Below are 25,133 nucleotides of genomic sequence, written 5' to 3'. Positions count from 1 at the left end.
GCTTTTTATGTTACCATCGGTATAACTAGACCATAATGCAAGTAAATTAGTGTAAATAAAAGTCAAGTGGCACCTTAACCACGCCCTTTTACGCCATTTTTTGCCCAAAATTCTAGAATTTCAAAGTTTTTTACTCTAGCAGCAAAGAAGTGTTAATAGTGCGCATTTTACTGCTGAATCAAGTTGAATATGTTATTGGTAGGTCAAATAACTTAAGTGGGCATGTTGAGCAGCTAGTCTTGGGGGACCACGCCCATATTTTATATGAGGCGCGTATGTGGGAAATTTGTATCTCAGCTTCTGAAGGTCGCAGGGACTTAAACTTGGGCTTAAAATGACCGCAATATGTAAGTTTATATTGACACTATGAAGATGCTGAAGCTCCCCGAGACTGACTTTTGGAGAAAAATAAGAAAAACTGAAAAACAAACAAAAAACACTAGAAGCTAGGTTTAGTCGAGTTAGCACTTCAATGTCTTCAATTTTATTTGAAACGGGGTCCTTCATAAGGTTATTCTGGGCTAGAAACATTCAGGTACCCAACATCTATCAGTAGTTCAATACTAGTGGGCACAAATTCTTAATTGATCTGAGCTCTCAGGCGCAAATATATAATATTTGTATCCATATCAGCTCCCGAACATTGTAGGACTTTGCAAATAACCACAATGGCCAAAGTTATATACAAGCTATGAAGCAGTATGGGGTCTATTATATTGCCTAGTTTTGAGATAATGATTTTATAACCTCTTTTTTAGGTATCTTAATCTTGGGTTTAAAAGACATTATAAATAACAGTACAGTACAACAAACGTTCGAAAATACCGCATTCATGTAAAATTTATTAAGTATCAACGATCACATGTTGATGTATTGCCCCTACATTTTATACTGTAGTTGCATTCAGATTCACGAGCTCCTTTGAGAATTCTAGTTATCACCAGCATCCTCCAATTCTAGATATTGCTACCTTTAGCTCTCTCAGGCTACTTAAATCTCAGGCTACTTAAATCTACCAGCACCATCAGTTCATCTTACTAATCAAGCAACCCTCTGGGCAGTTACTTCTATCTACCTTCGTTTATTTATGCCGGGTTTAATTTGGCGGTAAATTCCGCCATAATTTTACCCGCTAATTTTAGAGTTCTGACAGGGTATATAGCATGATAATTTTATCGTTACATAGAAACAAGCATCATGAACTCACTTTCTAGGTATTCCGACCATAACTAACTAACTAGGTGGTTTTATTCGAAAAATTGAATACTTTAGCTTTGTTTGTAAATTACAATGTAATGAACGCACAAGTACTGTTAAACTGATTGATACCGTGCTATGCTACTTATTACCTATTTAATATTCATACTTACTACCTGTACCTACCTTATCTGACTTTGTTTGAACGGACATTAATTGGACGCTGGACGCCCTAGCGTTCATTTTAATGTCCGTTAAAATAAAGTCTGTTCACGCAATGTCTGGTATAATAACGTCCAGCAAGGTATTCATATCAATATAATAGAGATATTGTACTACAATACCTTGACTGCAGATAATCTAACTACACTGTACGTAGAGTGTAGATACCTTAGCAGATGGTCAAAAAAGTTGGCCCCTTTTCGCCCCTGTCCAGATTTTATGGGGGGGGGGGGGGGGGGGGAAGGCGATCAGACAATTGGTTCGAATTTTGCAATATAAAATGAATATAGCATGTCGAATTCGGTGGATTTTCAAATTTCTTTGAAAAAAATAAAATGCAGGTAAAAAATTGACGGGTTAAATTTGGCAGATTTCCGGAGAATCCGTCATATTACCTGTCATTATTTTTACCCGCCATAAATATACGAACTAATACGAACTAAGGTAAGCTATTTCGAGTACCTGTTGGCTATCATATATGCATTATACATACGGCCATTTTCATGCCAATACAACCTCATCTAGCAAAATCCAGTTGTTGTTACCTTCAGTTCAACCTCCAGCTCTACCCAGTTATATTACTTTCCCGACTGATTCTAGCTCTTTCCACCGACCTCAATTTCATTTAGAAAACTCCAGCACTAGCTAACTGCTGCTCTAACTATCCTCCTCCACTATTACCCTTCCCCTCTAATTTTAGCTTTTTCCAGCTACATCAAGCTACCTCATACTCTATCCAGCTATATCACTAGATCCCTCAAACTCCAGTTCTTTTTCAGCATCTTCTGCTCTATCCGATCAAGCTACCACTGGAACTCTCCTATTCCAGCTATGCAAACAAACTCCATCCATTTATCATTTATGTTCTACCAACTTTATCATTTTCCAGCAACCCAAGTTGCATCCATCTATATTTTAATCTATCTACTATCAGCATCCTACAATTCAAGAGGAAGGATGATGTTTCTAGAATGTCTAGAATTGGAGGATGCTGGTGATAACTAGAATTCTCAAAGGAGCTCGTGAATCTGAATGCAACTACAGTATAAAATGTAGGGGCAATACATGTGATCGTTGATACTTAATAAATGTTTCATGAATGTGGTATTTTTGAACGTTTGTTGTACTGTTAATTATAATGACTTTTAAACCCAAGATTAAGATACCTAAAAAAGAGGTTATAAAATCATTATCTCAAAAACTAGGCAATATAGACCCCATACTGCTTCATAGCTTGTATATAACTTTGGCCATTGTGGTTATTTGCAAAGTCCTACAATGTTCGGGAGCTGATATAATATGGATACAAATATTATATATTTGCGCCTGAGAGCTCAGATCAATTAAGAATTTGTGCCCACTAGTATAGAACTACTGATAGATGTTGGGTACCTGAATGTTTCTAGCCCAGAATAACCTTATGAAGGACCCCGTTTCAAATAAAATTGAAGACATTGAAGTGCTAACTCGACTAAACCTAGCTTCTAGTGTTTTTAGTTTGTTTTTCAGTTTTTCTCATTTTTCTCCAAAAGTTAGTCTCGGGGAGCTTCAGCATCTTCATAGTGTCAATATAAACTTACATATTGCAGTCATTTTAAGCCCAAGTTTAAGTCCCTGCGACCTTCAGAAGCTGAGATACAAATTTCCCACATACGCGCCTCATATAAAATATGGGCGTGGTCCCCCAAGACTAGCTGCTCAACATGCCCACTTAAGTTATTTGACCTACCAATAACATATTTAACTTGATTCAGCAGTAAAATGCGCACTATTAACACTTCTTTGCTGCTAGAGTAAAAAACTTTGAAATTCTAGAATTTTGGGCAAAAAATGGCGTAAAAGGGCGTGGTTAAGGTGCCACTTGACTTTTATTTACACTAATTTACTTGCATTATGGTCTAGTTATACCGATGGTAACATAAAAAGCCATTTAGAAACCCCAATCCAATAATATATGCAAATTTCAACAATTTTGGCAACAAAATTCCCACGCTTTAAAAAGGGCGTGGTCACGGGTTTAAACACACATACAAAATTATCCACCCAAATTTTTTTTGAAGTAGACACCCTAGGGAGCACAAATAACAATTCAAACCTAGTTAACTCGCTAAGTTGTGCCAGGTTTTTACCAGATACAGGATTAGTTGTGCTGTTACGCTTGTAGCATCCAATGTGTTCTGTCTTCTTCTTTTTCGGATCAGCTGATTCTGATAGTATCATGTGACATATCACAGATAAGATCGCTGCTCTGATTTCCATGATATCCCTACAGACGTTCTAAAGTTTATGTAAATGTGACTAATTTGTGCAGTCTTCAGACAGTAGTCTGAAGACGAGCATAATGCTATCAACGAATGAAGAAATCACAAGATTTTAAGTCATTTAATCTGTACAACTTCACAATTATACTTGAAAAAACGTTAGTCTGCCTTAAGATATCCAATAGGTCTTCATAATATCAAGTTTTATTTCCTTTCAGAACCTATTGGATAGTCATAAGTCATGATCAAATAAGAGGCAAGAATGTGATTCATTTGATTTAAACGAATCATATTTCAAAATTTGCTCCTTCATAAAGGTATTGTATAATTTTTTTAAATCCAAACTTTCTTTTTTATGTGGTGGGTAAGCCCCATCTTTCTTGATCGTAGCTAAATGAGAATTACAACACCTGTTTTGAGCACCGCGACCGGGCGGTTAACTATTGCCGGTTGCTGATGGAATTTGCTCATCAACATTACATGCCCACGCTAATTGCTCTCCATCAATATATAAGGAGGTAGCATTCAGAAAAGAACACAATTCGTGAACTTGCCAGCAGTGTCCGCGTATCCCCTAGTTCCCCTGTTCCAATAGACTTTTTATTTTATATGAAATAGATACGACACACCAGCAAACAGCTATAACGCATGGCGACACCAATTTAATCCAAGACATGCGCTAGATCTTACTAGCATGAACTCTCGTTCTTACACCATTCAGAGGTGGTGGTTTTTGTAACATTATCAAAAACCATAGATCGGAAAAGTTTTTTTTGGGAAAATTTTCAAAATACACAATATACATCAATACAATACAATACAGTTATTTACATAAATACCACTTGTTCTCCAGCAGCTGTCTATAGGGGGTGTGTTTGTTAACTCTGAGACGTGTGTCAGGCTGTCACCTGTTGCAAAGAACCTCGGATTTCGTCTCGACTCTCAACTAAACTTTGGTGAGCAAATCAAGCAACTTAAAACATCGTGTTTTCTGAAACTAAGAGACCTTGCTAAGATGAAAACATTCCTCACAACCAAACAGATGGGAACACTGACTCAAGCAATTGTAATCTCATCGCTTGACTACTGCAATGCACTTTACTATGGTTGTAGTCAAGCCTCAATTACGCAGCTGCAGAACATTCAGAACCGAGCATGCCGTCTGGTTTTTGGATTAAAGAAGAGAGACTCAGTCGAGGAGAAGCTCAAATCCCTTCATTGGCTCAAGGTGAAGGAGAGGATTGAGTTTAAGTTATGCTTACTGATTTTCAAAGCAGTCAATGGTGTTGCTCCTGCATATCTGTGTGATCTAGTAACATTTGTTAGTTCGAGTAGCAGAAGAACTTCCTCCTTACACCTACCCGTCGGATCTACAAGATCACACCCAAGAGCGTTTCAGACTGTTGCTCCGAAAATCTGGAACCAACTACCAATTGAAATTAAGACTTGTTCCGATGTTGATCTGTTCAAAACATTATTAAAAACTCACCTGTTTAAGAAAAGTTATGGCATGAGCGATTAATTGACAATATAATAACTTTATGTTATTTGCTTAAACTGTTTAGGATGCAACCTAATGTCATGATCTTTTTGAACTTATTAGCATTTAGACTGTTAGCTCGCTTCACAAGCATGTCATCTTCGTTCCAAAACTTTTTATGTCCTATGCATACACTCCTTGATAGTTATCTTGATCTAGTATCTTTGTTTCACACAATAGAGCATAAGTTTTGTGGTTTATCCACTGGGCTTAGAGTTTGTGTTTAAGCTACCAAATTTTATTATTATTATTATTATAAATACAATAATCAAAACAATATTAAATATTTCCTAAATTACCTTCGTTACAATTGAAATGTGGATCGGGAAAGTTCGAGTTTAGACTGATATAATATAGCACACTCGAAACGAATTCGTGTACAATATTTTAGCCAGTAAATAGTAATAAATTTTGGAATCTCATTTTGTCATCCCTCACTTTCTAATCCTTGACGTTAGGTAATTATGAACAAGCTTGTATTATTTGGCGCAGAATGTCAGACCTCTAAACAGAGATAACCTGGCCGAAAAGATGGACTTTTAATTACAATTTTGGGCCGGAGATGTGATGTTGCAAAAGTTTGGTTTGGGGGTTAAAGTCTCAAGATAATAATGTAATTTATTAAGCTGACAGTTAAATCAATGCAATGAAATTTAATAGTCAAATAATGTGTCATCAAAAATAACTATGTATGTTGCAGAAAATAATACTTGAGAACATGGTTGTGTAATATTTAATTACGTACCTTGATTACAATTTCTCTTTCCAAACTGAATATTGATCATAACTTGACCATACGAACACATGACCTTTGGATTTGTCATGGTATTAAATATTTCTGGATTGTGTTCTGCAATGAGAGAGTTGCTATAATAGTATCCCTAGTATAAAAACAGGGATTCTTAGATCCTTTTAAAATCTTAAATATTTCGACAGTGCATAATATCGCAAATTTTAATTTACACATTGAGAATAGATCCACGATATTGTAAAGGTGATGAACGGGAGCAGAGGACGATAAGAAAGGAGTATTCTCTGACAAAGTGCTCCAAGTGCTGTGGATACTGATAACAGGCCGAGACAGCAGCACTGAGATTATAGATCTAGCACTCTCAACTCACATCGAAATACTCATTTACATCTACTCTCATGGTGCTTGTTAATTATTAATAATAATAATAAATTGAATTATAAACACTGCTTTTAAGTTGAAAAACTTTTACTCAGCTGTGTGAGAATAACTACAAAAGAACAAACTGAGATAAGTGCCACAAAAACTCTATCCTAAATTAACAGCCTTCCCGGCAATACACGATATAATAATATAACTCAGTAACCTAGAGTCTCGAGTTCATGAGTAAAGTTTTTCCAAATCTTGAGTTGATAAACTGAACAAATAAGTCTTGAGGGCCGATTTGAAGCTGTTACTAGTAGAACTGCTTTGAACAGACAGAGGAAGGTTGTTTAAGATTTTGGGACCTATCACGCTGAAAGATCTTTGGCCTGCTAACGAAGACACGATTTTACACGATTAGAAAAGAAGCGTGTGGAACAATCAAATTGAGAGAGTGACCATGATGGGAGTACCGAAACATTTCTTGGAGGTATTCTGGGGCAGATCCTACAATCGCCTTGTGAGCAAGCAGTGCTAGCTTGAACACCACACGTTTAATAGTTTAATTTTAGCTTAATAATATATAAACAAAACCATGCAAACGATGCCAATTATAACTTCACCGACGGTCGGTGGGGGTCCTTCATCATCACTAGAAGAATAATCGCTACCTCCATAATTGCTACCTCCATATCTAGATCTGTCAAACTTGATTAATCTGTGGTACATACAATCAAAAGTAATATTCAGCCTTTCGTAATTACAACCATCTGCAACATTGTAGTTTGTTTCTATAAGGTCGTATATTTGACACTGTTCCGCAGCGGAACACATGTTGTAAATTGATTTCGTAACGTTTTCAATTTCTTTACCTGAATTCATAATTAAATCAGATTGGAGTATAATTCTAATTTTAAAGAAAGATAATGAAGACCTGCACACTAAAAAAATGAAATCCAAAGGAAATCGTAACTCGGTAACACTCTTTATAAACATATAAATATGTTTATAAACCTACCAGAGCATTCGGGAGTAAGATCGAAGAGCAGAGCTTCATATATGTGGATCTTAGTTTCAGGTTTGCACCTGATCGATAGTTGTTGATGTTCTTCGAACTCAAACTGAGCTACATGGTGTTCTGAAACAGGTTACAAACTTATTAATCGGGCAGAGATGATCCAAAAATGAGTTCTTAAGGAATAAGGGTGCCGGGGGGGGGGCCAGGGGGGTATTTCCTTCCCCCAAATAGGGCTCAACAATCAACATATATATTGTAAACAATTAAAACCCCGATTTATCCCGGATTTTACCTTTAAATCGGGGTATTACTGTAGAAAATCACACAGCGGTAGAGTGTAGAGTAATCAAAACACATGATTTAACGAAAAAGCGAATAAATCTATAAATAAAATAAAATATGTGTAAATGTTCGACGAACCTTGTACTCTTGCTTTGCTTTGACATTCCTGATATACATCGGTTGTAAAGTTAACATTAATCACGACGCTTGTATTCTCCCATCTAAACGTTGTGCTGTTATGTTTGTAACATCCGATGTATTCTGTCGTCTTCTTCTTCGGATCAGCTGATTTTGATAGAATCATGTGACATATCACAGATAAGATCGCTGCTCTGATTTCCATGATATCCCTACAGACGCTCTAAAATTCATGTATAGGTGACTGATTTGTGCATTACTAATAGACAATAGTCCGAAGACGGGCATAATGCCATCATTGAATGAAAAAATTAACATCTAAAAGATTTTAAGTTATTTAATTTTAAACTTTAAAACTTCACAACTATACTGGCAGGCTTAACGATGTCAAGTTTTATTTCCTTTCAGAGCCCCGTAATAGACGAAATTGCAACTCATTGGAAAGTTGCCTAAAACTCTAAAATAAATCTAATCATAAGTCAGGATCAAATGAGAAGCAAAAATGTGATTCATTTTTGATACAAGGGAAACGCCATTTTCAGACGTGAGGAGAGTTAGGACTCCTCCAACTACATTAAATCAATTCCTTCTGTAATTTCCTGAATAAACATAGCTACGAAAACAAAATTTACTAAACACCAAAATTATATTACATACTAATGCAAAGATACAACAAAAGAACAAATAATAATAAATCAAAACAAATATTAACATAATAGCAAAATAACAAAATAACAACAAAACATACGATATTTGAAGAATGACTCAGAAGCGTAGAATATCAAATTTGCTCCTTCATCAAAACAAATTTTCAAAATTTTAATTTTACAGAAAAAAATATTTTTACAGAAAGAAATGTTACAGAAAAGGGCAATTAGATAAAAATGTTAGTTTTTAAAACCTCCCAAAACTTATATGTACACGGATGTTTAGCCTCTAGATTAGGAACCGACCGGATTGGGGTTTTGGCTGCCGGACCGGATCTTGCCGGATTTCAATCTCAAATCCGGCAAGCCGGATTTTGCCGGACCGGAACCGGTGGTTTCAGAGTCAAATATAAGGCAGCCGGATCTTGCCGGATTTTGCCGGATCTTGCCGGAAAATTTTAATTTATATTCTTATTTTTTATACTTTTGTCATTATCATGTGGAATTACACAATAAAATAGTGTCTAACTAACAGTTTTCGCGCCCGACCTATATTTTCGATTAATTTTTAGCTAAGTTCAATTTTCAACCAAATAAAAGTCATAATTATGATAGGCATGCAGCAAGTTCATTAAAATTTCTTAATAGTATTTCCACGCTTAATCTTTATCGAGCACTTCTTGCAGCTTGCATAAGGGGTCCCATTTTCTTCTGAGTAGAACAACCAGACGGACGATGTTTTAGATTTACTACTAGTACTAGACATTGTTTACACAAGCAGTACGTAGCAGACAAAATATAACAAGAGTAGACACGAGTCACGACACTAGACGAGTAATTATCAGAAATGATATCTAATTGGCATATGCTGCCAGACCCCTGATTGAGCGCGTTTGTGCGAATTCCCTTTTCGTCATGCAGGTCTGAGTATCATTGTATCACGTGACTTACAACGAGCGGTGCTTAATAGGGTTGTTCGCAAGCAGGCACTGTCTAGTACAGTACTAATCACCGTCTGGCGTCTAGAGCTGAGTCACGTGATTGCAGTAATGAGCTAATTACGTAGCCGGTAGCTACCCTGAACACGTGACCTTCATATTTCGTCACAATCAGAAGCACAACTGTACCCTGATTCGCATGCAAGCATATATCAGTACTAGAGCTACTGTTCGTAATAAGGTTCAGTTTTCCTCTAATTTAATACTGCCAAGGTTGCGCTTATAGCCGGGGGCTAGCCCAGGGAGGTGGCCGAAAATATTTATTCGGTTTTTCTTAGTCCGCACCTACCCCTCGATACATAATTCTGGACTCGAGGTTTCCCCCGGTAATTCGATCTCGGAAGGCAGGCCTCCCCTTAGCAACATGAGCTCGGAAGCGGGAGCTCCCGATAAAGGAGGTACGTCTCGAGAACGACTCGGACCGAAATTTTCTAAGTCAAAATTTTTTCTAAGTTTTTCTGAAAACCACTTTTTTCCACGATTCAGGCTACCCTGTTCATTATTAGCCGAACATATTTTTTCGGTTTTTCGAAGTCCGCACCTACCCCTCGATACATAATTCTGGACTCGAGGTTTCCCCCGGTAATTCGATCTCTGGAAGGCAGGCCTCCCCTTAGCAACATGAGCTCGGAAGCGGGAGCTATCGATACAGGAGGTACGTCTCGAGAACGACTCGGACCGAAATTTTCTAAGTCAAAATTTTTTCTAAGTTTTTCTGAAAACCACTTTTTTCCACGGTTCAGGCTACCCTGTTTATTATTAGCCGAAATTTTTTTTTGATTTTTTTAGATTTCTTTTTCGGTAAAAAAACCTGAAATCCGGCAAAAATCCGGCAAATTTTTTTCCAGCCGGAGCCGGAGCCGGAACCGGATTTTGAAGCCGGATATCCGGCCGGATCCGGATTCAGCCGGATTTCCGGTCGGTTCCTACTCTAGATGAACTTTTTAACATATTTATCTAAGACATCATTATTAAAATTCTGATACAATGATTTAATTTTAATAGATTTCACATCTTTAATAAATCCTTCTAAATTCGTATTTACATTACATAGTCTAAGCAATTGTGAATAGATGTGAGATTGTAAGCGATACATTTTGGAATCTCACTTTTTCATCCATCACTTTCTAATCCTTGACGTTAGGTAATTATAAACAAGTTTATTTTATTTGGCGCAGAATGTCAGACCTCTAAACAGAGATAAGCCTGGCGGAAATTATGGACATTTAATTATAATTTGGGGCCGGAGATGTGATGTTGCAAAGGTTTGGTATGGGGGTTAAAGTCTCAAGATAATAATGTAATTTATTAAGCGGACAGTTAAATCAATGCAATGAAATTCAATAGTCAAATAATGTGTCATCAAAAATTATAACTATGTATGTTGCAGAGAATAATACTTGAGAACATGGTTGTGTAATATTTAGTTACGTACCTTGATTACAATTTCTCTTTCCAAACTGAATATTGATCATAACTTGACCATACAAACACGTCATGACCTTTGGATTTGTCATGGTATTAAATCTTTCTGACTTGTGTTCTGCAATGAGTTGCTATAAAGACAGGGATTTTGATCCTTTTAAAATCTTTATTTCGACAGTGCATAATATAGCAAATTTTAATTTACACAATTAGAATAGATCCACGATATTGTAAAGAACGGGAGCCTTCATTTTATCTACTATTTGTACTGTTTCCAATAAATATTATTTCAATTTGCACTTTCTGATGCAACACGTCGAGTTTGTGTACAAATTTTTTAAAACAAATGTCAGACTGGCAGAGGACAATAAGGAAGGAGTAATCTCTGACAAAGTGCTCCAAGTGCTGTGGATACTGATAACAGGCCGAGACAGCAGCACTGAGATTATAGATCTAGCACTCTCAACTCACATCAAAATACTCAACTATATCTACTCTCATGGTGCTTGTTAATTATTGATAATAACTTAATATTAATATTAGCTTAATAATAATAAAACATTAACTTATTATGTTGTTAGTACAGTATTTAATTAAGTCCGTTAGTCCGTACTCCGTAACTGTTTTCTATCACCTTCAATTTGGTGAGGTAAGTCATCTATTTAACTGGGTCAACACTAGTTGATCTTGTTTACTGATGAGGATGTTTTTGCAAACCAGCCGTCATTGGTAGAGTAGTTTCTCCACCACTTGTGGTGACATCATTGTAACTTGGCGGTGGGAGCCGTTGGAGATCGGTGACATCATTGTAACTTGGCGGAGAGTGGTCAGATAAGGTAGATATCCTAGCTCCAACGGTTCCGTGTGGTTGGTAGATTCCACCGGTTGCGGTAGGTGGATATGTGCTACCGGTTGCAGGTGATGAATAAGTACCTCCGGTTGCAGGTGATGGGTAGGTACCACCGGTTGCAGGTAATGGATATGAGTTGGTGCTCCAGGTGCCACTGGTTGCAGCTGTTGAGTTGGTGTCCTCCTGATCCTTATTGCACCAATAACATGTGCATTCACAACATACCTCCACAACATACCTCCTCATCCTACCTATATTGCACCAATAACAGCATCCACAACATACCTCCTCATCCTCCCTATTGCACCAATAAATTGTGCAAATACAACATAATACCGCCAAAAAAGGACCGCACGTTCCTAATATTATAACAAAATGTAATATAAATGGATTTGTATCATCAGTATTTCTGGTCAATCTAGTTAACTTGATCAATCTATCGTTCATACAACCAAAAGTAATATTCAGCCTTTCGTAGTAACAGCCATCTGCAACATTGTAGTCTGTTTCTGTAAGGTCGTATATTTGACACTGTTCCGCAGCGGAACACATGTTGTAAATTGATTTCGTAACATTTTCAATTTCTTTACCTGAATTGTTAGATGACTGAGCGATAATGAGTGTATAATTATACTTTTAGAGAAAGATAATGAAGACCTCCTCATTAAACAAAAATCACGGACAGGAATTCGTAACTCAGTAACTCTGTTTATAACTATAATAATAATATGTTTATTAACCTACCAGAGCATTCGGGAGTAAGATCGAAGAGCAGAGCTTCATATATGTGGATCTTGGTTTTAGGTCTGCACCTGATCGATAGTTGTTGATGTTCGTCGAACTCAAACTGAGCTACATGGTGTTCTGAAACAGGTTAAAATTTATTAATCGGGCAGAGATGCTCCAAAAATGAGTTCTCAAAGTCTTAAGGGTCAGCTAAGGCTTGGGCGGGCTGCCACCAGATGAAGATGATATGGAAGTCTGGTATGCGTCAAGGTACGACTCTTCTTGGCTACAGCCGAGTCCTTCTATATGGCTCTGATACATGGACTCTCAGCCAGACCCTCGCGAAGCGTATACATATATAATATAATATAATGATACATTATATTATATGGATGTTATACGAAAATGGCACTTAACATAGACTGGTCAGAGCGGATGGACACCTCATTAGAGCAACTGATAAGATAGCTGAGCGGAAAATGAGGCTAGCTGGTCATCTCGCCGGACATGACGAGCTCTTGACCCATCAGCTTCCTCTTCACGGACATAGTCGTAGGGGAAGTCCACACCTCACCTATGTAGACATCTTGTGGAGGGACACAGGGCTTTACGACAGCAAGGAGATAAACAAGCTCATGCTGGACAGACAATCTGCTTGGACATTGAAGCCGAAGTCGAGTAAGTCGGATCCTAGGGGGGGGGGGGGGGGGGGGGGGGGGGGCGAGAAGCTCTGAGAAGCTACAACTCTCATTGTTTCAGGACAAACGTAATTTGAATGGCCAAACACAATTCTATAAAATTTGGCTCGATCTGATCATCGGAACTATCTAATGAATGTTATAATTAACCTTCATTCGAAACAATAAAAATATGTGTTAACTTTTGACGAACCTTGCACTCTTGCTTTTTTTTGACATTCCCGATACACATCAGTTGTAAAGTTAACATTAATCAGGACGCTTAAATCCTCCCATCCAAACGTTGTGCTGTTACGTTTGTAGCATCCAATGTGTTCTGTCGTCTTCTTTTTTGGATCAGCTGATTCTGATAGTATCATGTGACATATCACAGATAAGATCACCGCTCTGATTTCCATGATATCCCTACAGACGTTCTAAAGTTTATGTTAATGTGACTAATTTGTGCATTACTAATAGACAATAGTCTGAAGACTGGCATAATGCCATCATTGAATGAAAAAATTAACATCTAAAAGATTTTAAGTTATTTAATTTTAAACTTTAAAACTTCACAACTATACTGGCAGGCTTAACGATGTCAAGTTTTATTTCCTTTCAGAGCCCCGTAATAGACGAAATTGCAACTCATTGGAAAGTTGCCTAAAATAAATCTAATCATAAGTCAGGATCAAATGAGAAGCAAGAATGTGATTCATTTTTGATACAAGGGAAACGCCATTTTCAGACGTGAGGAGAGTTAGGACTCCTCCAACTACATTAAATCAATTCCTTCTGTAACGTCCTGAATAAACATAGCTACGAAAACAAAATTTACTAAACACCAAAATTATATTACATACTAATGCAAAGATACAACAAAAGAACAAATAATAATAAATCAACAAATATCAACATATATAACATAATAGCAAAATAACAAAATAACAACAAAACATACGATATTTGAAGAATGACTCAGAAGCGTAAAATATCAAATTTGCTCCTTCATCAAAACAAATTTTCAAAATTTTAATTTTACAGAAAAAAATATTTTTACAGAAAGAAATGTTACAGAAAAGGGCAATTAGATAAAAATGTTAGTTTTTAAAACCTCCCAAAACTTATATGTACACGGATGTTTAGCCTCTATGAACTTTTTAACATATTTATTTAAGACATCATTATTAAAATTTTGATACAATGATTTAATTTTAATAGATTTCACATCTTTAATAAATCCTTCTAAATTCGTATTTACATTACATAGTCTAAGCAATTGTGAATAGATGTGAGATTGTAAGCGATACATTTTGGAATCTCACTTTTTCATCCCTCACTTTCTAATCCTTGACGTTAGGTAATTATAAACAAGTTTATTTTATTTGGCGCAGAATGTCAGACCTCTAAACAGAGATAAGCCTGGCGGAAATTATGGACATTTAATTATAATTTGGGGCCGGAGATGTGATGTTGCAAAGGTTTGATATGGGGGTTAAAGTCTCAAGATAATAATGTAATTTATTTAGCGGACAGTTAAATCAATGCAATGAAATTTAATAGTCAAATAATGTGTCATCAAAAATAACTATATAATATGTTGCAGAGAATAATACTTGAGAACATGGTTGTGTATCATTTGGTTACGTACCTTGATTACAATTTCTCTTTCCAAACTGAATAATGATCATAACTCGACCATACGAACACATGACCTTTGGATTTGTCATGGTATTAAATATTTCTGACTTGTGTTCTGCAATGAGAGAGTTAATATAAAAACAGGGATTCTTATCCTTTTAAAATCTTTATTTCGACAGTGCATAATATAGCAAATTTTAATTTACACATTAAGAATAGATCCACGATATTGTAAAGGTGATGAACGGGAGCCTTCATTTTATCTATTATTTGTACTGTTTCCAATAAATATTATTTCAATTTGCACTTTCTGATGCAACACGTCGAGTTTGTGTACAAATTTTGTGAAACAAATGTCAGACTGGCAGAGGACGATAAGGAAGGAGTAATCTCTGACAAGGTGCTCCAAGTGCTGTGGATACTGATAACAGGCCGAGACAGCAGCACTGAGATTATAGATCTAGCACTCTCAACTCACATCAAAATACTCAACTACATCTACTCTCATGGTGCTTGTTAATTATCAATAATAACTTAATATTAATATTAGCTTAATAATAATAAAAAATTAAATTTTATGTTGTTAGTACAGTATTTAATTAAGTCCGTTAGTCCGTACTCCGTAACTGTTTTCTATCACCTCCAATTTGGTGAGGTAAGTCATCTATTTAACTGGGTCAACACTAGTTGATCTTGTTTACTGATGAGGAGGTTTTTGCAAACCAGCCGTCATTGGTAGAGTAGTTTCTCCACCACTTGTGGTGACATCATTGTAACTTGGCGGTGGGAGCCGTGGGAGGTCAGTAACATCATTGTAACTTGGCGGTGAGTGGTCAGATAAGGTAGACATCCTAGCTCCAACAGTTGCGGCTGGTGGGTAGGTGCCACTGGTTGCAGCTGGTGAGTAGGTGACACCGGTTGCGGCAGGTGGGTAAGTGCCACTGGTTGCGGCTGGTGGGTAGGAACTTCCAGTTGCAGGTGATGAGTGGGTACCTCCGGTTGCAGGTGATGAGTGGGTACCTCCGGTTGCAGGTGATGGGTGGGTACCTCCAGTTGCAGGTGCTGAGTGGGTACCTCCGGTTGCAGGTGATGAGTGGGTACCTCCGGTTGCAGGTGATGAGTGGGTACTTCCGGTTGCAGGTGATGAGTGGGTACCTCCGGTTGCAGGTGATGAGTGGGTACCTCCGGTTGCAGGTAATGGGGCCGAGGAAATCGATATTCCTCGATGAGGCCGTGGCCGAGGATTCAATCGACCCTTGGTTGCGGCTGGAGGGTAGGTGCCACCGGTTGCAGGTGGTGAGTATGTACCACTGATTGTGGTTGGTGAGTTGGTGGCCTCCCTGTCCTCCCTGCCCTTATAACAGCCCTTCCAGCATATACAGTATATCCAGAACCAACAAAACAACCCAAGAAAACCAAATAAAAAGGTTAAAAATATAGCTAAAAATAAATGATATTCGCTATCATCAGAACTTCTGGTCAATCTAGTTAACTTGATCAATCTGTCGTACATACAACCAAAAGTAATATTCAGCCTTTCGTAATAACAGCCATCTGCAACATTGTAGTCTGCTTGTATACGGTCGTATATTTGACACTGTTCCGCAGCGGAACACATGTTGTAAATTGACGTTGTAACGTTTTCAATTTCTTTACCTGGATCGTTAAATGAATGAGTAATAATGAGCATATAATTCTACTTTTAGTCAAAGATAATGAAGACCTCCTCATTAAACACAAATAACGTACAGGAATTCGTAACTCCGTAACACTGTTTATAATTATAATAATAATATGTTTATTAACCTACCAGAGCATTCGGGAATAAGATCGAAGAGCAGAGCTTCATATATGTGGATCTTGGTTTCAGGTTTGCACCTGATCGATAGTTGTTGCTTTTCTTCGAACTCAAACTGAGCTACATGGTGTTCTGAAACAGGTTAAAAATTTATTAATCGGGCAGAGATGATCCGAAAATGAGTTCTTAAGGAATAAGGGTGCCGGGGGGGGGGGGGGCATTTCCTTCCCCCAAATAGGGCTCAACAATCAACAACATCAAAACCCCGATTTATCGCGGATTTTACCCCTAAATCGGGGTATTACTGTAGAAAATCACACAGTGGTAGAGTGTAAGCTTGTAAGGTAATCAAACACATGATTGAACGAAAAAGCGAATAAATCTATAAATAAAATAAAATATCATGTGTAAATGTTCGACGAACTTTGCACTCTTGCTTTGCTTTGACATTCCTGATATACATCGCGATCGGTTGTAAAGTTAACATTAATCTCGACGCTTGTATTCTCCCATCTAAACGTTGTGATGTTATGTTTGTAACATCCGATATATTCTGTCGTCTTCTTCTTCGGATCAGCTGATTTTGATAGAACCATGTGACATATCACAGATAAGATCGCTGCTCTGATTTCCATGAAATCCCTACAGACGCTCTAAAATTCATGTTTAGGTGACTGATTTGTGCATTACTAATATACAATAGTCCGAAGACTGGCATAATGCCATCATTGAATGAAAAATTAACATCTAAAAGATTTTAAGTTATTTAATTTTGAACTTTAAAACTTCACAACTATACTGGCAGGCTTAAGATATCCAATAGGTCTTCACAATGTCAAGTTTTATTTCCTTTCAGAGCCCCTTAAGAGACGAAATTGCAACTCATTGGAAAGTTGCCTAAAATAAATCTAACCATATGTCAGGATCAAATAAGAAGCAAGAATGTGATTCTGAATAAACATTCTGAATAAACATAGTTACGAAAACAAAATTTACTAAACACCAATATTATATTACATACTAATGCAAAGATACAACAAAAGAAAAAATAGTAATAAATCAAAACAAATATCAACATAATATAACATTTAATAGCAAAATAACAAAATAACAACAAAACATACGATTTTTGAAGAATGACTCAGAAGCGTAAAATAACAAATTTGCTCCTTCATCAAAACAAATTTTCAAAATTTTAATTTAACGGAAAAAAATATTTTTACAGAAATAAATGTTACAGAAAAGTGCAATTAAATAAAAATGTTAGATATTAAAACCTCCCAAACTTATATGTACACGGATGTTTAGCCTCTATGAACTTTACATCACATAGTCTAAACAATTGTGAATAGATGTGAGATTGTACAAGTGATCAATTTTGGAATCTCACTTTCTCATCTCTCACTTTCTAATCCTTGACGTTAGGTAATTATAAACAAGTTTGTGTTATTTGGCGCAGAATGTCAGACCTCTTTACAGAGATAAGCCTGGCCGAAATGATGGACTTTTAATTATAATTTGGGGCCGGAGATGTGATGTTGCAAAGGTTTGGTATGGGGGTTAAAGTCTCAAGATAATAATGTAATTTATTTAAATCAATGCAATGAAATTCAATAGTAAAATAATGTGTCATCAAAAATAACTATGTATATTTCAAGGAATAATACTTGAGAACATGGTTGTGTTTTCTCTTTCCAAACTGAATAATGATCATAACTCGACCATACGAGCACATGACCTTTGGATTTGTCATGGTATTAAATCTTTCTGACTTGTGTTCTGCAATGAGTTGCTATAAAGACAGGGATTTTGATCCTTTTAAAATTTTTATTTCGATAGTGCATAATATCGCAAATTTTAATTTACACAATTAGAATAGATCCACGATATTGTAAAGGTGATGAACGGGAGCCCTCATTTTATCTACTATTGGTACTGTTTCTGATATCTGGATATTATCCGGTTGGAAGAGACAAGGACAAGTGAAACAAGGAAGTTAGGAGTAAGGGCAAATTTTTTCTTTTTTTCGGCGTCAACGCCATCTTCAGGCTCAAATTATTTGTTATATAGTAGTGTTGAAAGTATTAAAAGTTTTAATACTTTCAACACTACTATATAACAAATAATTTGAGCCTGAAGATGGCGTTGACGCCGAAAAAAAGAAAAAATTTGCCCTTACTCCTAACTTCCTTGTTTCACGTGTCCTTGTCTCTTCCAACCGGATAATATCCAGATATCGGTATTTCAATCATGAGACTAATAAACAGCGAACTACTCCGTTATTTGATGTACTGTTTCTAATAAATATTATTTCAATTTGCACTTTCTGATGCAACACGTCGAGTTTGTTAACAAATTTTGTTAAACAAATGTCAGACTGGCAGAGGACGATAAGGAAGGAGTGCTCCAAGTGCTGTGGATACTGATAACAGGCCGAGACAGCAGCACTGAGATTATAGATCTAGCACTCTCAACTCACATCAAAATACTCAACTACATCTACTCTCATGGTGCTTGTTAATTATTAATAATAACTTAATATTAATATTAGCTTAATAATAATAAAACATTAACTTATTATGTTGTTAGTACAGTATTTAATTAAGTCCGTTAGTCCGTACTCCGTAACTGTTTTTATCACCTCCAATTTGATGAGGTAAGTCATCTATTTAACTGGGTCAACACTAGTTGATCTTGTTTACTGATGAGGATGTTTTTGCAAACCAGCCGTCATTGGTAGAGTAGTTCCTCCACCACTTGTGGTGACATCATTGTAACTTGGCGGTGTGAGCCGTGGGAGGTCAGTAACATCATTGTAACTTGGCGGTGAGTGGTCAGATAAGGTAGACATCCTAGCTCCAACAGTTGCGGCTGGTGGGTAGGTGCCACTGGTTGCAGCTGGTGAGTAGGTGACACCGGTTGCGGGTGGTGGGTAGGTGCCACCAGTTGCGGCTGGTGGGTTTGTGGTCTCCTCATCCTCCTTATTGCACCGAATAAATATGCAAATACTACTACCGACAAAAGATGAGTACATGCTGCTAAAAAATCCAACGACTTCAATTGGGGAATAATCATCAGTATTTGTCTGTCGTACATACAACCAAAAGTGATATTCAGCCTTTCGTAATAACAGCCATCTGCAACATTGTAGTCTGCTTCTATAAGGTCGTATATTTGACACTGTTCCGCAGCGGAACACATGTTGTAAATTGACGTTGTAACGTTTTCAACTACTTTACCTGAATCGTTAGATGAATGAGCGATAGTGAGCGTATAATTCTACTTTTAGAGAAAGATAATGAAAACCTCCTCATTAAACAAAAATCACGCACAGGAATTCGTAACTCAGTAACACTGTTTTTATAGCTATAATAATAATATGTTTATTAACCTACCTGAGCATTCGGGAGTAAGATCGAAGAGCAGAGCTTCATATATGTGGATTTTGGTTTTAGGTCTGCACCTGATCGATAGTTGTTGATGTTCGTCGAACTCAAACTGAGCTACATGGTGTTCTGAAACAGGTTAAAATTTATTAATCGGGCATGATGAAGATGATATGGAAGTCTGGTATGCGTCAAGGTACGACTCTTCCTGGCTACAGCCGAGTCCTTCTATGTGGCTCTGATTCATGGACTCTCAGCCAAACCCTCGCGAAGCGTATACATATATATATAATATAATAATACATTATATTATATGGATGTTATACGAAAATGGCACTTAACATAGACTGGTCAGAGCGGATGGACACCTCATTAGAGCAACTGATAAGATAGCTGAGCGGAGAATGAGGCTAGCTGGTCATCTCGCTGGACATGACGAGCTCTTGACCCATCAGCTTCCTCTTCACGGACATCGTCGTAGGGGAAGTCCACACCTCACCTACGTAGACATCTTGTGGAGGGACACAGGGCTTGACAACAGCAAGGAGATAAACAAGCTCATGCTGGATAGACAGATTGAGAGACAAATCTGCTAGGACATTGGAGCCGAAGTCGAGTAAGTCGGATCCAAGGGGGGGGGGGGGGGGGGGGGGGGGGGAGAAGCTCTTTGAAACTACAACTCTCATTGTTTCAGGAATAACGTAATTTTAATGGCCAAACACAATTCTATAAAATTTGGCTCGATCTGATCATCGGAACTATCTAATGAATGTTATAATTAACCTTCATTCGAAACAATAAAAATATATGTTAACGTTTGACGAACCTTGCACTCTTGCTTTTTTTTGACATTCCCGATACACATCAGTTGTAAAGTTAACATTAATCAGGACGCTTGAATCCTCCCATCCAAACGTTGAGCTGTTACGTTTGTAGCATCCAATGTGTTCTGTCGTCTTCTTTTTCGGATCAGCTGATTCTGATAGTATCATGTGACATATCACAGATAAGATCACCGCTCTGATTTCCATGATATCCCTACAGACGTTCTAAAGTTTATGTAAATGTGACTAATTTGTGCATTACTAATAGACAATAGTCTGAAGACGGGCATAATGCCATCATTGAATGAAAAATTAAACTGTAAAACTTAAACTGTAAAACTTCACAATTATACCTGAAAAACCGCCAGTCTGCCTTAAGATATCCAATAGGTCTTCACAATATCAAGTTGTATTTCCTTTCAGAGCCCCTCAAGAGACGAAATTGCAACTCATCGGAAAGTTGCCAAAAATAAATGTTATCATAAGTCAGGATCAAATGATAAGCAAGAATGTGATTCATGTTTGATACAAGAGAAACTCCATTTTCGGACGTGAGGAGAGTTAGGACTCCTCCAACTACATTAAATCAATTCCTTCTGTAACGTTCTGAATAAACATAGTTACGAAAACAAAATTTACTAAACATTTAAAACATTACTGAATACCAAAATTACATTACTAATGCAAAGATACAACAAAAGAACAAATATAATAATAAATCAAAACAAATATAAACATAATATAACAATAACAAAATAACAACCAAACATACGACATTTGGAGAATGACTCAGAAGCGTAAAATATCAAATTTGCTCCTTCATCAAAACAAATTTTCAAAATTTTAATTTTACAGAAAGAAATGTTACAGAAAAGGGCAATTAAATAAAAATGTTAGTTGTTAAAACCTCATAAAACTTATGTGTACACGGATATTTAGCCTCTATGAACTTTTAACATTACATATGTATTTATTTAAGAATTCTGATTTTTCTGAATAATTCAATTTTAAGAGATTTCACATCTTTAATAAATCCTTCTAAATTCGTATTTACATTACATAGTGTAAACAATTGTGAATAAAATACATCGTATGATCTTCTATCAGGGACGTTCGATTTCAAATTAGGCATGCTTAAAACTGTAAAATGAAAATCATTCCTTTTATCATAATATTATAATAAACCTGTACAGATTTTATGGACCAATATTAGGAATATTATTAAAAGCTAGATGGAAATAAAACGTCTTTAGGGCCAGGGCATTTTTAAAACATTCTACATAATATGATAATGATCTCACTGAGTAGGGTAGTTCATTCCAAATTTTTGGTCCACAAAACATAAATGCAGCAATCATCTGTTCGTCTGAAGTGAGGAGCAGGAGGAACTTTCAACAAAAAAAAGTCATCATCTAGTCTGGAACTTCGTCTTCGTACTTCTCTTAGATCGAAGTAGAGTCTTTGGTACCTTGACCGTTTATGGAAGTGTTTTGAATTTCCTTCTCAAATCTCAATATTAGAGTAAATGGTTTTTACTTTTTTGTCAAAGAAAGTCTTGAGTTTGTCAGCAACTTCGATATCTTCACCATTTGGCAATTTTTGGTGCCATATTCTTTATATAAAAGTTTATTTATGACTTGATAGGTCCCTTTTGAGTCTCCTTTGCAAGAACTGAGCTGTTTATCATAATATAGTAGCTATCCCTAGCTCGATTGATGGTGATTTCTGCGTCAACACACTTTTCAAAATGACTAGTCTTAAACTCATCATTCTCTGGATTCTTTTTGGCTCTTCGTTTTGCTCGTCTCCTCTTACGTAATAATATGTGAATAAACCCCTCAGGCCTCAGGTTAATGTGGTTGGTAAGTCCCATATTTCTTGACTGTAGCTAGATGGACAGACAATTTCGAATTATAGAGTTATAGTGTTGATTAATGTAATGAATATTTATCCTTTAATCTTATATTAACATTTTTCGACTGATTTGAATGTCCTGCACAGCAGATCGAAGCATATCTAAATTATTTACTATTTTAATCATATTGCTGCGTAAATTTGATTATAATTATAATTACAATAATTCCTTTAATCTTATATCAGATAAGGACAAACAGAGGCTGTATTGGATTGAGAAGTGTATTCAGAACATCCGACACCATCATTGCGTGGTTGCTTCTCTGAAGCATCTCCGAGAGATGTGTAAACTTTACTCTGGTCAGTACCTATACCATACCATTTTATTACCCCTAATTAGTCCTTATAATTATCCCTGATTAGTTATATGTTGATTAATTTCGATTGATTGATTGTGATTGTAAACCGGGCCGAGATGGTGTCCGGGTGGATGTAATGACCAAATTTAATCTTAACAAATATAATAAAAATAGTAATAATCCCTCACAAGGGCACTGCACGCTTAATAGGAAAATGCCACACTGTGTAGATCAGCACTTAACGACGGAATTTAAACCTCAATTGACAAATATCGCGAAAACTTAAATTTTTGATAGGATATTGTATTATATTGGTTATTATTATATTAATGATTAAGTACCCCGTCTGGTACCAATATTCAACTTGATGATAATAATAGTTTTTGTGCTCAATTCCACTCAGCTCGCTTAAGTCGGACCTTATTATCTGATTAGTCGAATAATTACATGTTCACATCTCCATTAATTACAGAATCTCACCACGGATACGGCTATGTTCACAAGATGAAGCAACTAGAGCGAGATAACACCCTCATCCAGCTTGTCATCAACGACATAGAGTTCTACCTGGACCAGGTGAGATGGTCACATTATACTGACATAGAGTTCTACCTGGACCAGGTGATATGGTCACATTATACTGACATAGAGTTCTACCTGGACCAGGTGAGATGGTCACATTATACTGACATAGAGTTCTACCTGGACCAGGTGATATGGTCACATTATACTGACATAGAGTTCTACCTGGACCAGGTGATATGGTCACATTATACTGACATAGAGTTCTACCTGGACCAGGTGAGATGGTCACATTATACTGACATAGAGTTCTACCTGGACCAGGTGATATGGTCACATTATACTGACATAGAGTTCTACCTGGACCAGGTGATATGGTCACATTATACTGACATAGAGTTCTACCTGGACCAGGTGATATGGTCACATTATACTGACATAGAGTTCTACCTGGACCAGGTGAGATGGTCACATTATACTGACATAGAGTTCTACCTGGACCAGGTGATATGGTCACATTATACTGACATAGAGTTCTACCTGGACCAGGTGATATGGTCACATTATACTGACATAGAGTTCTACCTGGACCAGGTGAGATGGTCACATTATACTGACATAGAGTTCTACCTGGACCAGGTGAGATGGTCACATTATACTGACATAGAGTTCTACCTGGACCAGGTGAGATGGTCACATTATACTGACATAGAGTTCTACCTGGACCAGGTGAGATGGTCACATTATACTGACATAGAGTTCTACCTGGACCAGGTGATATGGTCACATTATACTGACATAGAGTTCTACCTGGACCAGGTGAGATGGTCACATTATACTGACATAGAGTTCTACCTGGACCAGGTGAGATGGTCACATTATACTGACATAGAGTTCTACCTGGACCAGGTGAGATGGTCACATTATACTGACATAGAGTTCTACCTGGACCAGGTGAGATGGTCACATTATACTGACATAGAGTTCTACCTGGACCAGGTGAGATGGTCACATTATACTGACATAGAGTTCTACCTGGACCAGGTGAGATGGTCACATTATACTGACATAGAGTTCTACCTGGACCAGGTGAGATGGTCACATTATACTGACATAGAGTTCTACCTGGACCAGGTGAGATGGTCACATTATACTGACATAGAGTTCTACCTGGACCAGGTGAGATGGTCACATTATACTGACATAGAGTTCTACCTGGACCAGGTGAGATGGTCACATTATACTGACATAGAGTTCTACCTGGACCAGGTGAGATGGTCACATTATACTGACATAGAGTTCTACCTGGACCAGGTGAGATGGTCACATTATACTGACATAGAGTTCTACCTGGACCAGGTGAGATGGTCACATTATACTGACATAGAGTTCTACCTGGACCAGGTGAGATGGTCACATTATACTGACATAGAGTTCTACCTGGACCAGGTGAGATGGTCACATTATACTGACATAGAGTTCTACCTGGACCAGGTGAGATGGTCACATTATACTGACATAGAGTTCTACCTGGACCAGGTGAGATGGTCACATTATACTGACATAGAGTTCTACCTGGACCAGGTGATATGGTCACATTATACTGACATAGAGTTCTACCTGGACCAGGTGAGATGGTCACATTATACTGACA

At 37.0% G+C, this 25,133-nt stretch overlaps 1 protein-coding gene across 1 annotated transcript in view; it reads left to right on the top strand.

The window, feature by feature from the left end:
• LOC134824718 (probable ubiquitin carboxyl-terminal hydrolase FAF-X) overlaps positions 1-25,133 on the top strand; it is an 85,290-nt gene that overhangs the window by 13,846 nt on the left and 46,311 nt on the right. Inside the window, exons 13-14 of the mRNA XM_063836695.1 lie at positions 22,845-22,958; positions 23,430-23,533. Of these exons, the coding sequence (XP_063692765.1) occupies positions 22,845-22,958; positions 23,430-23,533 (218 nt within the window). The remainder of the gene's footprint in view (positions 1-22,844; positions 22,959-23,429; positions 23,534-25,133) is intronic.

This window comes from Bolinopsis microptera, chromosome 13, assembly GCF_026151205.1.
Source record: "Bolinopsis microptera isolate Bmic1 chromosome 13, MBARI_Bmic_1.0, whole genome shotgun sequence".
NCBI classification, from domain to species: Eukaryota; Metazoa; Ctenophora; class Tentaculata; order Lobata; family Bolinopsidae; genus Bolinopsis; species Bolinopsis microptera.
The sequence above is the reverse complement of the archived record's forward strand: the minus strand, read 5'-3'. Positions and strand labels throughout refer to the sequence as shown.